Raw genomic sequence first — 17,427 nt, 5'->3', positions numbered from 1 at the left:
TATCAGCTACTTTGCTTCCAGCAGGATAGGACATACAGATAAATAGCATCCTTTAAGGTTCAGGACAGTTCATCATGCATGGAAAGAGGGGAAGACAATATAATTGTCGTTGTCGTTCTTGTCCTCTAATAACAGCTGCGTATGACTACGAGGCTACGACTCGAGATGACAAAAGCAGTTCAAGATTGTCCAATTGATTCTAGTTTTCGCTGAGTACAGAAAGAGAAAAAGAACCAAGGCACTCACTTCCCCTTCAGGCCCATTTTTCAGAGCGGTCGCATGTAAATCACAGTAGTATCAAGTCGAAATAAGTGACAGTCCATCGTGCATCCTTTGTACGCCAGAGAAATGCCAAAAGGGGAAAAAAAAAAAAAGAAAATCAATCTGATTTCTCTCCGTTGAGATCACAAAAAGTGGAAGGGGGTTGAATATGAAAACGCGTAGATAATTAGAAGGGTGACTGGGACGAAAGCGAATATAGTTTTGGTCATGTCGTAAGAAAGAAAAGAACGGAGATTGTACAAAACCCTCATTGTGTCTCTGTCCACTCAACTTGTGTTCTTGCCTTCCTTACCGCACGGACACGCCAGAACGGTTGGTAAACATGCGAGCGGCGATATTCATCGCGGCCAATTCTTGGAACAGAAGCTTGGCTGCATACGGGATATGCACCTGCGAGATCCTGTGCTTGTTGTTACACAGTCGACACTCGAAGAGGCCCTTCTTCAGTTTCCTGCCACGCGAAATTATCGGTTAGCTAGTGCTTATTGTTATGCAGACAGACTATCTGCAAAGGGTTAGAGAAAAAAAACTTACGCAATCGGAGTCATGAGTCCACAGTCATCGCAGATGTGGACACGGAACGGGTCGGAGACGTCAAATAGACGCTCCTTAAGGAAGGCGCTGGCACCGTGCGCAATCATACAATCACGTTCCATCTCTCCGAAACGCAGACCACCATCACGGGCTCTACCTTCCACAGGCTGCCGGGTCAGAATCTGGGTCGGTCCACGGGCACGGGCGTGGATCTTGTCGTCGACCATGTGGCGCAGACGCTGATAGTACGTTGGTCCCAGGAACACCTGCGCAACCAGCTTGCGTCCAGTGTGCCCATTGTACATCACTTCGAAACCACGAGACTGGTAACCATGCTCCCGAAGCAGCCGAGAAACTGAGTCGACAGTAACATCAGTAAAAGGTGTTGCATCACCTTCGAACCCACGTAGCGCCGACACTTTACTCAGTTGGCACTCGATCAAGTGAGCAATTGTCATACGAGACGGAATAGCATGCGGGTTGATGATAAGATCGGGAGAAACACCCTCGCGTGTAAACGGCATGTCTTCCTGCCGGTAGGTAATACCAATGGTACCCTTCTGTCCGTGACGAGAGGCAAACTTGTCCCCGATCTGAGGAACCTTTGTCGTCCTCATGCGCACCTTGACGAACTTGAGGTCATCATTGCTGGTAGAGACCAGCACTTGATCCACAATACCATTTTCGGTGCTTCTCAGTGGCGTCGACACGTCCAGCTTGGTATGTGCTTTGGTTCGCTGGCCGAGTTCCTCCGCCTCTGGTGCCAACGGGGCCGTCTTCCCGATGATAATATCCTCTCCAGAGACGCGCACACCAGGGGCAATGATACCGTCCTCATCGAGCTTATCGTAGGTGCCCTTTCTCATGCCGATCGTATCCGAGCGCATGGGCTTCTCAAACCGCTCGACAACAGTCAGACCAACCATTTTCTCAGTATCGGTGTATGTGCGGTAGAAGAGACTGCGGAACAGACCGCGATCGATGCTGCTCTGGTTCATGATGACCGAATCTTCTTGGTTGTATCCGGAGTAGCAAGCAATGGCGACAATAGCATTCTGCCCAGCGGGTAGCTCACGGAATCGAAGGAATTCCATGGACCGCGTTGTGGCCAATGGTTTTTGCGGGTAGTAGAGAATATTTGCCATCGTCTCCATCCGTTGGTCAAAGTTGGTCAAGAACACACCCATAGCTTGTTTACCCATCGCAGACTGGTAGGTATTACGAGGAGACTGGTTGTGGTCCGGGAAGGGAATGATACTGGCACAGACACCCAGAATCATACTGGGGTGAATCTCGCAGTGCGTCCAAGTGTGTGCCTTTTGACTCAGGATCGACCGGACACGCTTGTTGGGATCATCTTCCTCCGGAAGAGCGTAACCAGCCTGAAGCTGCTTGGAAATTTCAAGATCTTCTGGGGTCATGACGATCATGATAGTCTCTTCTTCCTCGGCGTCGACATACTCGACAACTCCTGACTTGACCAAACCATCCCAACCGAAATAGCGTTCCCTGCGATCTTCGGGATCAAGGTCTGCGGGGAGTTCTTTATCTTGCTCTAACTTGCGGATATGTTCCTTGTTGAGCACCAGCGAGCCGCAGTTCTCGCTCTTTGGGTCATTGTCAACGACGAAAAGCGGTCGACACACACGCCCAGCGTCTGTGAAGATCTTGAATTCACGCTCGCGAATGTCCCGAATCAAGCTGACCTCGTGAGAGATCATGTTGCGCCGACGCAGAGAGAGCATGGTATTGACCAAGTGCGCGGGATCTCGGTGGACACCGACCCAAACACCGTTCACAAAAACCTTCGTTGCATTGGGTGTCACTTGAGGCTCAAACTCCTCAAGAACTTCCATGTTGCGCTGAATCATGAAATCGATGATGGGCTCGCTGGGTGTACCGACAGTGATATAACACATGAGAGCCAGGTTCTTGACCAGACCACAAGCTTGACCTTCAGGAGTTTCTGCAGGACAAACCAGCCCCCAATGGGTGTTGTGAAGCTGGCGAGGCTTCGCGATCTTACCATCACGGCCAATTGGTGTGTTGGTACGGCGAAGATGTGACAAGGTGGAGGCATAGGTGTAACGAGACAGCACCTGTGAGACACCTGCCTTCGAACTTGCTGCCTTTTTCTGTTCTCCCCAGTTACCGGTGGCGAGGGCATATTTCAGACCTCCAGTCAAGGTACTGGCCTTGATACCGATGTTCAAGTAGATTTCACGATTGGTTTCCACACATCTCTGGACATATCGCTGGAGATCCCGAGTGACTCTCGTGAACAAAACTCGGAAAAGATTGGCAAGCAGAGGGCCGGCAAGGTCAAGTCTCTTCTTTCCGAAGTGATCACGATCATCAACATCGCGACGACCGAGAGCACACTGCAAGAGTCTGTGAACCATGTAACCCAAGAAGAAGGCCTTGCGCGTCTCGCTACCTTCGCTCTGAGAAATATGGGGAAGTAACTCCTTCTGCATAATCTCTCGTGCGTATCTGACACGACGCTCGTGGTTCATGCTGGACTGAGAAGATCCACGTTTGGCGATGAAATCCAAAGCAACCTCGCGGTCTTGGATGACGAAACCTTCCTCGATGCAGGGCTTCAGCATCTCGAGCATGGGGGTGTCATTTCTGTCGTAACAAATATGGTTGAGAATATCCTCGTCCGAGACCACACCCAGTGCTCTGAAAACTACAACGATGGGAATATCCGTCTTAACATAGGGGAGAGTTGATCTGATCGTAGGGCCAAATCCACCCTTGGCGCTGTCTCCTTTAGCAAAAAGCTTAAGAGACAATTGCGAGAGTAGTCGGGAACCCTTCTCGACCGCGCTTCGAATCTCAGCAACGTAGGGTGTAGGACTCGGTGGCGCTTTCTTGAAGACTTGCACTGTGTTTCCGGCGCTTCGCTCTTGAGCAATCAAAACCTTCTCACTTCCGTTGATGATGAAATAACCACCAGAGTCGTAGGGGCACTCGTTCCAGTTGTAAAGCGCCTGCTCACTCAGATCCTTGAGGATACAGTACTTGGACTTGAGCATGATGGGCATCTTTCCGATGAACACCGTCTCCTCCTTCGCCTGATCGGCCGGGAGTTCCTTCTGTTCCCACTGCAAATATGTGCCACGGGCCTTTCTGTCCTCGTCCGCATCTGGCACCGTGTCGTCCTCATCACGATCCGCAATCAGCCGTTCCCGACCTTCCATGATTCGCTTAGTGATACCGAGGTAGAGCGGACTGGCGTACGTGAGATTTCGCAGACGAGCCTCCTGCGGCAACATAATGGTGGTCGCGCCATCACCTTCAGTAACCGAGGGGCGAGAGAGCATTACTGTTCCGAACTTGAGCTCGTACCGACGGAGAACGACGGGGTCGACTTCATCATCCGAAGGAGGAAGCGTCTGGTCGAGGGTGACCTGGCCTTGTTCCTCTACCAGCTCCTGCATCGTTGATGAGATGAACTCATCGAAAGAGTCCAGCTGCTGCGACACCAAACCCTTCGTGTCAAAGAAGGAGGAGATAACCGTCCAGCAGTCCTCCGACGTGATCCCCTCCTCCATCTCATCGTAGAACTCCTCTTCGTACGCATCATCGTATTCGGCCATTTTGACGGAAATCGGATTCGGTTTTGAGGCGGACGATCAATAAAAAAAAATGTGTTGAGCGCAGGGAGGGAGCGACGCGCTCAAACAAGAAAAGATCCCACTTCCGTGTTGATCAACTGCTGCGACGAGCAGTGACACCAGCGTAAGTGTGCTCGAAAAGCGACACTTAAGAGGGTTCACTAAGCCGGGAATCTCAGTTTGATTGATGGAAAGTGAGAGATCCCCTGCAGCAGAGGATGTTGGATGGAGCAAAGCTGGATGCTTCGATTCTCCGGCTGCTGATGGATCTTGAGCAGAGAGCCGCCACTAGCGCCTCGACCCCGACTTGGCGCTAGTCCTCGACTAGAACAGAATAGGCAATTACATCACGTGATATTGTTACTTCTATTGGCCTACGAACGGATCATGGTATGTCAAGAGGGCAATAATCATCGCTTTGACTCTCTCTTTCATCTTTACTATGCATGAAATGCATTGATGCGCTGCATTCTATAAGAATTGTAGTAAGGTCCCGAGCATTTCCTTATGGTCCTTTTGCCCAGGCTCGTCATCTGCAAGTCCCTCCATTTGCTCTGATGGAAAAGGAAGTTAGTACGAAAGAAGGGAATACTTCCAGTAAATGCTGCTTACCTTTCAACGTCGCCTTGATAATGGACAGATCCTCATCCCTATCTGCTAATAGTGAAATGATTTTCTGCTTTGCTCCATCATCCTCAGCCACCAGCCACGCTAGTAAAACATCAATTAACTGTGAGTGAAGCGAAGGTTAGTCAATCAGCTCTAGAAAGGTGAATGATATCAAACAAACCTGCAGAGAGAAAAGACCAGCGTCAAAGCGTCTAGAGAGCCATTCCGCAGCCATGGCTTCTTGCTCTTCGTCTGTGTAATTCTTCCGTTCCTCCTCAATGGCTTGTTCAACCGGCGACACCCTTGAAGCATAGTCCCGTCTTAGCTTCACGAGCTTCACAATCTTTTCGTAATCCTTTTCCATGAATTTGGCAAGGGTACGAATGCGTGCAGCCGAACCTCCTGGTAAGAGGCGTAACAGTGAAGCAAAGATCCCCAACAGATGTTCTATTGTCTGGCTTTCTTGCTGTTCGGAGTCAGTTACAGCCGGCGAGGGTCTATTTAGACAAGACGCCTACCTTTCGCATGAACATTCCAAAAATTGTTCTTAGACCTGCAACTTCGACTAGACGCTCGCACGCAGGGCCGCCTCCCAATCCACCCAGAGCATGGTCAAGAACTCGCAAGGCACGTTGCTTACTGAATTTGCCTTCCTTCAGCATAATCTGAGCAAGCTCGATGCCTTCGCCTTCCAGAAATTTCTCCTTGCCAGAATCTTCGTCGACGAGACATATCAAACAGTCGAAAAGATTCTCCACGTACTCCTCCTCGTCCGAGTCTTTTTCAGGGTCGCGTTTGCGGTAGTGGCTCAGTAGTTGAAGTAGAATATCGACACCATCAAGGCCAATGAATCTTTCCCCGTTTTTGGGAGACGATTGTAACAGAATGGCCAAAACCTCTGCTGAGTACTGCTTATTTTGGCTGACTGGATTTTCTTTCTGCTGTATGCGCGAGAGAAGCCACGATAATACGGTAGATTCTTGACCAATCTTCTCCGCGATTGTGGTTTGAGAAGCCAGGTTCTCCAGTACGTCTAGTTAGAAAGTTAGTGTCACTTCTTCAACAAAATGTAAAACAAGAAGAACCATACTGAGCACATAGTATACTCCTGCTCTATCAGCTTCAGATGTTTCATCCAACCGTGATAGATTTTGAGTCAGGAGCTCAATGAGGTCGGCATCCAACTAACGCCGTCAGCAATCGTTCCGTGAAGCGAAGGCGGCGCATACCAATGCATTGACGAGAGCATCCCACTGTTCCTGTTCAGCCTCGACATCTTCATCCGTCAACTCATTGATGATCTGGATTGCGTCGATGGCAATATCTGCGTTCTCATGGGACAGCAATGATGTTAGAGAGCCCACACATCCCAACTTGGCGAATTCTGCATATAATTCGGGGTGCTCGGATAAGATTGAGAGTCCTTTGATCTCCGTGTCTAGATCGGCTTCCGAGGTCATGAACCTGGGCACATTGTGAGCACTATTTGTCTCATCAAGCAGTGAGGCCCAGTCAACTCACTTCTGGGGATCATTCTCAAACTTCCCGCGGAGCTCGGCGTTTTTCGATATCTTCCTTTCAAAGGTGAGGGCCAGCCGTCGCAACCAGGCAGAATCGAATTTCTCGGGCTAAAGCAACATTAGTGCTGGTCTAGGTTGACATTGCTGTCTCAGATTCTTCCATACCGCTGTCTCTCCTTCATCCTGCTGGTCGATGTATTGCATTGCCTGGGCTGTTTTGCGCTCCATTCCTCCCCCGAAGAATCGCCCTTCTTCATCGTCTGGGATATCCTCGGCATCGAAATCAGGTGGTAGTTCCGGACCAGCCTCGCCGTCGTCCTCAACATCTTCCTCCACCATGGGTGCTTTTCCTTTCGACTTGACATCACCATTCGCGTCTAACTTCGCTGCTTTGTAAAGCTCATCTGACATTGCGCATGAGCAACGGATTTGTAGGATGGTTAGGCGCAGGGACGTATGGGAACATACTCGGATCTTGTGCAACCTCTAGCTTGCGCTTGGCGCTCGCTGCCGAAAGAGGTTTCTTATTGCAATTAGCTTCGATCTAATGACAATACGCTGAGGAACCCGTACCTTGAAGAGGTCGTCTATACTCGTCATGGTTGCGACGTGCGCGGCGCGCAGGAGGGTACAGAAGAGTTTCCTGCAAAGGACGGGGCAGCAAGCCTAGAGGCACCAGCAATATAGCAAGAAGAAAATTACTTTCGGCCTCCGAAGATGACTATCAGGCTCGCTTTTGAGTATGTATTATTGCAATCTCTTTTCTTACAATTGGTCGCGCAAGCTACTTTGGAGGAGATACGGGTGCCGGGGCAAGCTAGAAACGCAATTAGTGATGCCAAGAGTCAAGCACTTGAAAGATTTCTCGGAGCGGCGTTTCCTCCGCAGGCCATCAATTACCCTCTTAACACCTCCTCCTTGATCGCCATCACCTATTCTAAGCTATTACGCTACAAAATCTCCATCTTTACGTTCAGACCACATCATGGCTCCCAACCAGCGTGTCGTTGCTGCCAGCTCCGGTCGCCCCCAGAAGGGCTTCCTCGGAGCTGCATATGAAGAGCTGACCGCGCCCGAGAATGCCACCATCGTCAGAAGCCTTCTGGTCTTCGGTGTAAGTGCCTCTTATCTTATGGTCCTTTCCGAAAGCTTTCCTGGAAGCATCACGGCTAATGCTCCAAATCCTCAGGCCGGTGTTGCGTTCCTTCACAGCAGCCTCAGCGAGTTCCTCCTCCCTCCGTAAGTCGAAGCACACTTCTCATGCGTTTGATCTCTAGCACAGGTCTCAACACCATCCTGGGACAGAAACTGATTGGAACAGTCTGTGAACAAACTCCGATGAAATCCTGGACGTCCACGGCTTGAAACCTCCGGAAACTAGGTCACAGAGTTATCGACAACCCACTCGATCACGACACGGATGAGGTTACTTTCTTTCTATCATATTTTGTCTTGGCCTTGATTTAACGGCTACATGTACTATATTTTGCGCTTTGGTGGGCATACGTCTTTTGGGTGAATACTCGGATCACTCAGCTTCTGCTTTGAATATCAAATGGCGTTCTGATAGACATCGTGGTGCGAGGGCTGTGCTGTCTGATCTTGCTTGGTAACTCAAAAAATCATTCACAAATAGCAAATTTGCATCAAGGAGAGCGAATTCGTTTTCGAAACATCATCCTCGAGCAGCGCGGTTCGCTCATTGCCCCTTCTCCGTCTAACTACATGCGGTCTGCTATTTCGTATGACATTTTGCGCCTTTGGCTGCTTGTCACCTTTTTGGTCTGACCCTTTGTTTCCGAAAGTAAGATGGAGGTAGCATGTCCGTAGACTGACAAGGGGACTTTGCTGGAGAGAAGAGGTATTGCTCCCTAATTGTGACCAGGAACATCAGTGGGCTGTCATCTTCATGTCTTCCTTGCCTTCTCCAGGATAAGATTCCTGAATGTGAAGAGTGATGGAGCCTCAGGTTATTTGGTAGCACATGATCCCAACATTCCCTGCAATGTTCCAACGCCTCGGTCAGAACGGCCACTGAATATTATCGCGCAAGCATTGGGACGCATAGTCTTGTTTTCCTCTGCTATCTTTTCTCTAGCGCTCCATTGAAGAATGATTCCATCGGTCTAGACCAATAATGCATTTTTGATATCGCCAAGACGCCACAGATATCAACTCCCCGCAAACCCCCGCACAAACTCCCGAAGACCGGCTTTACTCCAGTGGCCGGGGAAATAGCTGCCCACGATGTGATCATGTGCAGACCTAGACGCAGACAAGGCCACCGATCCCCATCTTGATTCTTCCCAGGCCGCTCAGATCCGGTCCATGTATATCAGATCGCATCATTTTGCTGCAGGTGCAGCCATATCCAAATTACCTCCCTCAGAATGGTAACCACCAAGCGCAAGCTGTCTAACGTAGACATTGATGCAGAGAACCCCAACACCAAAAAGAGCAGCCTTCTTGGATACGATGCCCGCACGCCATGGCTCTTCGACTCCAAACCGTCGCTAGGTCGGCGGACAGCTGGGAACCCCGCCGTGCAACATACCCTTCCGCTGGCCAACATGGTCTCCACAGTACAAGATCTTATTGACCCGGATTTTGACCCTCTCATCGCGATCCTTGATGACGAGCCGCGTTTCCTAAAGCCTCTACCTAGTCGAATATCATCGGAGGACCTGGAGTTTCTGAGATTTCGAGGCGCACTTTCAATTCCCGAGAGCGGACTGCGGAATGAGCTGCTACGATGCTATATTCAATGGGTGCACAGTTTCATGCCGGTCCTGAACCTGCAAGAGTTCCTGCGATGTGTCGCAGAAAATGACCCCGAAGGAAACATAAGCCTCCTCTTGTTTCAGGCCGTGATGTTTGTTGCCACGGCATTCGTGGACTTTAAACATCTGCAAGAGGCTGGTTATACGACGCGAAAGAGTGCACGGAATGCTTTCTATGAACGATTGAGGGTATGTACGCTGTCAGGAAAAGGTCAAGGTCGTGTCTAATTCTTTACATCAGTTGCTCTATTCGCTCGACTCTGAAGAAGATCGAATCGCCATCTTGCAGACGCTCCTCTTAATGACATATTGGTCGGACCACGTCAACAACCCACAAAGAGACATCTGGGATTGGATAGGAATATGCAACACGCAGGCCCACTCTATTGGATTGAACAGAGACCCTACCACATCCGACATGGATCCCAGAATGAAACGGTTACGGGTCCGCCTGTGGTGGAGCTTGTACTGTCGAGACCGTCTTATTGCCATGGGGTTAAGGCGACCAACCCAGATCAATGAAGGAACCAGTAGCGTTCCGATGTTGCGACTGGACGACTTTGACTTTGAGTCCTTTCATCCGTCCGTGATTGGGATATTTCGCTGCCGCCAACTGGAGGATGTGTCCCACCAGAAACGTCTAGCTACTATGTTCATTGAAAAAGCTAAACTTTGCCAGAGCATTGGCCGGGTACTATTCGCGCAATACACAACATCTCAGTGTCAGTTTGGTGTGACCAATAGAACCACCATTACACTTGTTCCGCGGCAGGCCTCGGAATCTGAGCTGGCTCGATGCAGCCAAAGACTGGACTCGTGGCTTAGCACCCTGCCGAAGGATGCGCAATACATTCCCGCATCCAAAACCAACTTTGCGGATGGAGAAGACGTCCTTCTACTTCATGGTGCCATGCTAAGGATGCTCTATCATGCGACCATAAGCGCGCTGCACAGGCCGTGGGCTTATGGCCGGGATCCGGACAAATCGCGCGCTGAAATAACGCAAACTGCGCGATCGAAGATGCACGATGCGGCTTTAGGAATCACACACATTATACAGGGGCTCAATCAGTTAAATCTGACTCGGTTCCTACCTCAATCTGGTGTCACTGTGATTATACCAGCAGCAGTGGCGCACCTGTCGAATATCATGTCCAACAACCCCACCGTCCGAGAAACTAGCCTTCACCACTTTCAGAGATGCATCCAGGTTCTTCGCGGCCTGAGAGATCTCTATCCCGCCGCGGACATGGAAGTGGCCAACATTGAAGCCGCAGTCAAAGTGCAGTCCGATAGTGTTGGCACTTTCCTCAAGATCATGGAATACAGCAATGTTAGCAACGGCCAGCTCCAACCCCCAGAGCCGCCATTACGGAGACAAATCGTCGATTCAACCACGCATACGGCTTTCTCGCCAGAGGATAGCTCATCAGGTCGGCGAGGGTCCTTCGTGGGAGCAAACCCCCGGCAAAGGTCCGACTTGGACGCGCAGCGCAAAGAACACCGTGCTGAGTCCTTACAAACGAAGAGAGACAGCATTGCATTCTCTATCTCCCGATCTCACAATAAACCGGAAAATACGAACCAGCAACAACAACCTACCCCTACAAATGATTTCGACGACCACCTCGACAACTTCCCTTCGCCTCAAACAATCAGCTCATTCATTCCTGCGGATCTGCTGCGCATTGACATTGACTCTTTCCCCGATTTCATGCCTCCAGACACGAATATCTCCTCAGTCCCGGAACTAGACGTGGACTGGACAGACGAACTTCTCGGAGGCCCAGAGTTAACTGTAGATTATTCCGGGACAGGCTCGTTAAGCCATAGCCATTGCGGTATCACTGGCGATTTGGACAGGGATCTGGGTCTGGCTCTTGATTCATATTAACGACGTCCTGCATGATGACGATTTTCTTTGGTTGACTTACTTTCGAGCCGGTGTATCGGTTTATGCTGCTTTTGTGATATCCACGATTCGCTTTTAAAATTGTACATGATTACCAATACATATTATGTTTTACTATGCATAGGATCATGCCATTGAATGTAGCTGCAGATCGAGCATCATCCAAAAAAGCCTGTTCGTCGCTGTTGTAGAAAAAAAATATACACAATCAGGTAGCCATCAATGAATAATCTAAATCTAGGTCGAGTCTATCCCATGGTTCATATCTCGATGTACAAGATGTACAAGAGCTGCTTCAGCTCGTTAAACAACAGTAGTAGCATATGCTACCTCTGCTTTGCCCAGCGATTGCTCTCATCCCCTTCCTCCCAGTATTGCTCGATGTACCCTAGCCTCTTCTTCACCTCTTGCACCATACTTTTGTCGCCCGTATTCTTGCCCATGTTGTCGCTTAGCTTGACGGCCGGGCGGCCGTTGGCCGTAGCGATCTTGATGACGATGTTGAGAGGCTTCGATTTCTTGCCGTCGGATTTATTCGTAAAATCGTCTGTAAGTCGAAGGGTTAGCGGAGCTGCTGACGGGGACTAAACGGGACAGAACTCACTGGTGAAGAAAGTCCCGACACCGAAGACGGGGGCGAACCCGGCCTCCTCGGCAATGGTTTTGTACTCGAGACAGTGCTCGATGTTCAGCGAATCTGAAAAGACCACAGTCTTCTTCTCTTTGATTCCTTCTTTGTCGTAGAAGTCGCGGACCATCTTGACGAAGTAGGCTGGGTCGCCGGAGTCCTGACGAACGCCTGTGTAGACTTGCGCATATGTCTTGGAAGAATGCTGGGAGTCGTTCTCGTGGAGGGGAGCGGTAATTGGTGGTTTGGTCTCGGCCTCGCTCTGAGGCTGCGACTCGCTTGTTGTGTTCGCTCCCGATGCAGTTGTGGATACGGCACCGACACCTGCGCTGGTGTGGTGAGGGATCGGCTTCCGGAAGGCGTCAAGGAAAGCCGGGGTACCGAATGTATCGGTGAGGGCGATGCCTAGGACCTAGTACAATAATGAGTGACTTGTCTGCGTTGTCGGAGAAGGAACTGATACATACCCCTTCGCCGAAGCATCCGACCCAGTAGCGGAGAGCCAGCTCGTTCGCATTCTCGTAATCGTCCGTGATGGCAGCGATGGCCATGAACCACTCGTGGGCCACGGTACCAATGGGAGTGACGCCATACTTCATCGCAAAGTGGACATTGCTGGTCCCTGACAAGACGCCCTTCCAACCCTGTCGCTTTCCCTCTTCAGCAGCCTGGCATAGCCCCTGCATGACCAAGTCCTGAGTATGGTAATCGCGTCGACGTCGGGAACCGAATTCGGAGAAGATGCATCCGTTCTCGAGCAAAGTGCATCCCTTGCGGAAGGCCTTCTCCTCTTGATCGCTGTGATCCCAATCCTTGTCGGTGAACATGAAGTACGCCTGACTTGTCAGGGCGAGGAGTGGGATCTCGTAAAGGATGGTCTCGACCCAAAGCCCCTTGACCATATATTCAATATCTCCCAAGTCATCATCGCTACCCGTATCTTGTACAGGTGTGAACTTGATGTCAATCTGCTCCGAAGGCTTGAGTTGGAACGTAGTCAGGTATCGGAGGTAGGCATGGTTGAAGTACGGGCATTGCTTCTTCAGGAAAGCTATCTCCTCATCGGTCACACGGACATTGGCAAGTCCTATGCAAGGCGAGGAGTCAATACCACGATATCACAGGCTGAGAGTAGAGCAAATTCACATACTGTCCATTTGTTCCAGAAGCCATTTATAAGCACCCCGCGTCAACTTCATTTCCAAGGTACGGTTCGTGAAGCCATATGTAACATCTGCGCCAGAAATTTGATCAACGCAATTCTAGGCTGTATGACCAGAGCCAAAAACTTACGAACATCAGGAAAGTATTTCAGAATAGCGCATTGCATTGTCAGCTTATACAAGTCTGTATCCAGAAGGGAGAAAATGCCCTCCGGGTACGGAGGGGTCGTTTCTTGACCCATCGTGGACAACCTGTGACGTAGGGGCAGCCGCTGGCTGATCTGGGATGGTTGGATTCTCTACCTAGATGGCCTAACCAGCGGTGAGATAGTTAGGGGCAGCGGGCTGACTAAGCTTGTAGAGGTCAGGTGACCCTACGACAACCTGTATCGACCCTGCACACCTCAATTGAATCTCCGAGGCTCAGCAATTCAGCATCCAGGTAAAGTCTCAACTTGTGATGCGCCACAAAACACTAAGATGAGGACAGCACTGGCAAAAAGTCCGTTGCTGAGCAGTCATACAGCGCGGGGAATCAACGAAATAAGAAGCGGTTTGCACTGTTTGCACCTCTAAGCAGTTGTCATGGAGCACGCGACGTCATACGGACACCAATTTGCATCTGATAATGAAGAAGAGTGGTGAGAGAATATCTTGATGTACGGATATCAAGTGGTTTATATATTCTATGGTGTCGCCTTGTACCTACTAGAGTTGCGCACAAACAGAATCATAGTTCATTGGCTGGGTCTATACAGATGAATCATGATTTTTTGCGGTACCAAGCGCATGAATTTAGCTGAGGGAATGGACAGCCAAGAAGATCTAGAGCAAACAATCTTAGGGATTGAGCGGCCAACACTGCAATTAAGACAATAAAGACAAAGAGACTGCATGCTTGACAAAGGTGTATAAGCCAAAAATATCAAACCCGCAGACGGAATCGTAGCGACGATGGAAGTTTGGGAGTGTAAAAAGCGCAACAAGGAGATAAGAAGCAAAAAGAACCGCTCCGTCAGTAGGCAGAGCTTAGTCAGCAAATTCGAGATAACGTAATCCACAAGCAAGCGAGCCACCCAACTGAGCGAGCCACCTCAGAACCCCTGAACCTTGCATTCATTGGATCATCATCAAACCCAATTTTCCACCTAATATGGCATCAAAACAACCTGATTCAACTGTTAAATTAGAAGATCGCATATCTCTTGCAGTCAAAGCATACCAAAATGGCCAGTTTAAAAGCATATAAGCAGCAGCAGCAGCATATGATGTCCCTTAATCTACTCTTATATATTGAATCAGTAGATGCAAAGCACAGGTTGATATATTAGCTAACTGCCAGAAGCTTAGCAGTCTAGAAGAGGGTTCTCTGAAGAAATGGATTCTGGATATAGATAAGCGCGGCCTACCACCAACTTAGGATACTGTATATAAAATGGTGGATATCTTACTATCTCATCAGAATCCAGGCCTATCTACTAGAAAGAACTAGGTCAGCAACTTTATTAAATGGCATGATGATCTTATATTAAAATATACCTATAAATATGATTACCAGCGTGCAAAATGTGAGGATCCAGAAGTCATTAACTAATGGTTTAATCTTATTAAGAATACTATAGTAAAATATGGTATTCTTAAGCAGGATATCTATAACTTTAATAAGACTAGCTTTTAAATAGGTGTAGCCTATATAGTAAAGGTTATTACTTTATCCTATTATTAAATAAGCTGCGTACAAGCTATACAGCCAGGGAATTGTGAATGGGTTACTATTATTAAATATATTAATGCCTCTGGATGGCCTCTCCCCCCTATAATCATCTTCTCCGGAAAGGTCCACCAATCTTAATGGTATTAAGATATCAACCCTGACTGGCTAATCGGTCTGAGTGATAATGGGTGGACTAATAATGACCTTAGAGTTTTATAGTTAGAAAAGGTCTTTGAAAAACATACTATGGCTCATACAATTAGGAAATATTGGCTTTTGATTCTTGATGGCTGTTAAGAGCTACGGCGAACCATAAAGCTGCCATATGCAGCCAACACTAATAGTGCAGAGGGTTTAGACCTAGCTGATCACATGATCCACTGTATATATCTCTATAATTAGCTAAGTATTCTATAACTTAGTAATTAGTTCTCCTTACTTAGGCAACATACAGATATTTGCTCCCTTTATACTAATCTTACTAGTTGATATTAACCCTTAGTAGGCAATCTTATAGTTCTAATCACTCTTAAAAATCTAATCAGCCTATTAGGATACTATAAGATAATAGTTAACACTAGATCTTTCTTTAGAACTCTAAACCCACGCAGTGAATCTACACCTATAGTAAAAAGGATAATTCTAATCTATAAAGAACTAACTAATCTTATAGAATCTATAACTAAATAACTAAATAATAGTTATAATAGTATTTACCTACTATATATAAATAACTAACCTACCCCTGAAAGGGTAGAAAGGGTAAATACCCCTATAGAATTAGAAGCCTAGTATATAGAAAAAGAAAAGTAACTAATAAGTACTATCCCTAATAATAATAATAAGATTACTTATAAGCTCCTAGAAAGAGAATACTAGCTTAAGTAAAAGCTTAGATAAATAGAAATTAAGAGATATATCTAGAAGATAGAATCCTAACTATAGAGAAACTATAATAAAGATTCTATACCTATACTATACTAGGAGGTAGATAACCTTATTAGATAAGAAGTAGGGAATACTAGATTATTACTAGAACTAATTATAAAGATTAAGGTAAAGATTACTAGACTAGAAAGACTATAGAAGCTAGTAAATATTAAGTAATTTACTATATATTCTATATAGAAATATATTATCTTCTTTAACTACCTAGAGGTATACTTTAAAGAATATCTAGACTAGTTTAAAAATAAAGAAAACTATATTTATATAGCTTTAGCCTAGCTTATAGATATATACTATAATAAATAGTAGACTTATAAGGCTAAGCTTACTAAAATATCTAGATAATTAGACTTTTAAGACTTCTATTTATATCTAGTTTCTATACTAGAATAACTCTATAAAGAAGTAGTAGTATAATATTTCTTTACTATCTAGCTAGAATATTAAAGTATATAAGAGTTCTCTATATTTATTAATAGAATCTATAACTAACTAGCTTAACTACTACTAGATTTTATTTATAAAGACTTCCTCTATACCTATATTTTACTAATTATCTAGAGTAAAGCTACTAGATTTACTAATCTACTAGAACTACTAGAGGTATATATCTTATACCTAGCTACTATTAAAGATAGAATCCTATTATAATAGGATGCCCTATAGAAATAATATAATATTTAATATAATAATTAATAGAATTCTAAACCCCATGGTGACTAGTTAGGCTATACTAAGGACTACTAGCCTAGAGGTAATAGATATTCTAGTAATAACTATAGATTAGAATCTAGGAAGTAGAAGTACTCCTACTCTCTATACTAGGAATACCCTAGGCTATACTATAATAGATATAGAGAATATAGCTATTAGCTAAAGCACTATACTAAACTATAGATTCCTAAGTATTTAAAAAACTAAGTGTTACGGCACTAGCACCACAAAGCAGACACAATGGGCAGAACTATAAGACTATGACAGCTAACTAATATGCAACTATTGAGTTCCCATAAAAGATGCTAGATATAACTACCTTATTATATAACTATTAGCATAGCACCTACTATAAAGAGCATAGTAGCTAATCTAATATTTTAGAGTACTGCTATAAAATATTAGATTACTTAATATAAAATATTATAGCACTACTATAATAGGAGGAACTATATAAGGACACTTATTACTACTATATCTAGAGATCTTAGTTTAGTTCTTTATATTTAATAAGATAACTTACTTAAGTATAAGTTTACTAGTCTAATTTATTAGTTATTCTCTTATTATTAAGAATATATCCTTAATAGGCCTTACTTCTATCTTTACTATTATTATTCTTATTATTCTTAATCTTAGAGAAGATTATTATACCTTTAGATTATATTAGATCCTAGTTAGGTTATTACATTATATATTACTATATACCTAGATTAGTATATAGTAGGCTACCATAGAGGGTAGGCCTTAGATAAGTATTAGATATAGTCTAGGGACTATATCACCCTATTCCTAAAGTAGTTAACTAGTAGAGAATAGTAGAGATAGATCCCAGGGTGTAATATATTAAATACTATATAGTATAAATTACTTTAGGAAGTTTAACTAACTCTTAATATTAAATATTATAGCAGGAAATGTACTATAAACCCTAACTAGCTTAAATATTAGAAGGGCCAGAGTATAGCAGTAAGTAGCTATATAGTCTTAGATTATAGTA

At 46.1% G+C, this 17,427-nt stretch overlaps 5 protein-coding genes across 5 annotated transcripts; 2 read left to right on the top strand and 3 right to left on the bottom strand.

The window, feature by feature from the left end:
* Nucleotides 1-570: 570 nt before the first annotated feature.
* Nucleotides 571-4,421, bottom strand: Aspvir_008150 (DNA-directed RNA polymerase II subunit RPB2; the record flags this gene model as incomplete). Its single annotated transcript, XM_043271326.1, has 2 exons — nt 571-733; nt 817-4,421. The coding sequence occupies 2 exons, from the start codon at nt 4,419-4,421 to the stop codon at nt 571-573; spliced, it is 3,768 nt and encodes a 1,255-aa protein (XP_043127261.1).
* Nucleotides 4,422-4,910: 489 nt separating this feature from the next.
* Aspvir_008149 (beta-catenin-like protein 1) lies at nt 4,911-7,168 on the bottom strand (the record flags this gene model as incomplete). The annotated part of the gene is made up of 10 exons (XM_043271325.1): nt 4,911-4,993; nt 5,052-5,169; nt 5,230-5,514; nt 5,567-6,081; nt 6,139-6,232; nt 6,278-6,512; nt 6,570-6,676; nt 6,734-6,972; nt 7,037-7,091; nt 7,142-7,168. 10 exons carry the CDS (start codon nt 7,166-7,168, stop codon nt 4,911-4,913), a joined length of 1,758 nt encoding a protein of 585 aa, XP_043127260.1.
* A 385-nt stretch (nt 7,169-7,553) lies between these two features.
* Aspvir_008148 (putative TOM core complex subunit Tom6) lies at nt 7,554-7,811 on the top strand (the record flags this gene model as incomplete). Its single annotated transcript, XM_043271324.1, has 1 exon — nt 7,554-7,811. One exon carries the CDS (start codon nt 7,554-7,556, stop codon nt 7,809-7,811), a length of 258 nt encoding a protein of 85 aa, XP_043127259.1.
* Nucleotides 7,812-8,958: 1,147 nt separating this feature from the next.
* Nucleotides 8,959-11,242, top strand: Aspvir_008147 (transcription factor domain-containing protein; the record flags this gene model as incomplete). The annotated part of the gene is made up of 2 exons (XM_043271323.1): nt 8,959-9,537; nt 9,590-11,242. 2 exons carry the CDS (start codon nt 8,959-8,961, stop codon nt 11,240-11,242), a joined length of 2,232 nt encoding a protein of 743 aa, XP_043127258.1.
* A 344-nt stretch (nt 11,243-11,586) lies between these two features.
* Nucleotides 11,587-13,293, bottom strand: Aspvir_008146 (nicotinate phosphoribosyltransferase; the record flags this gene model as incomplete). Its single annotated transcript, XM_043271322.1, has 5 exons — nt 11,587-11,807; nt 11,865-12,300; nt 12,356-12,975; nt 13,039-13,122; nt 13,182-13,293. 5 exons carry the CDS (start codon nt 13,291-13,293, stop codon nt 11,587-11,589), a joined length of 1,473 nt encoding a protein of 490 aa, XP_043127257.1.
* Nucleotides 13,294-17,427: the final 4,134 nt, after the last annotated feature.

Source organism: Aspergillus viridinutans, assembly GCF_018404265.1.
Source record: "Aspergillus viridinutans IFM 47045 DNA, scaffold_6, whole genome shotgun sequence".
NCBI classification, from domain to species: Eukaryota; Fungi; Ascomycota; class Eurotiomycetes; order Eurotiales; family Aspergillaceae; genus Aspergillus; species Aspergillus viridinutans.
The sequence above is the reverse complement of the archived record's forward strand: the minus strand, read 5'-3'. Positions and strand labels throughout refer to the sequence as shown.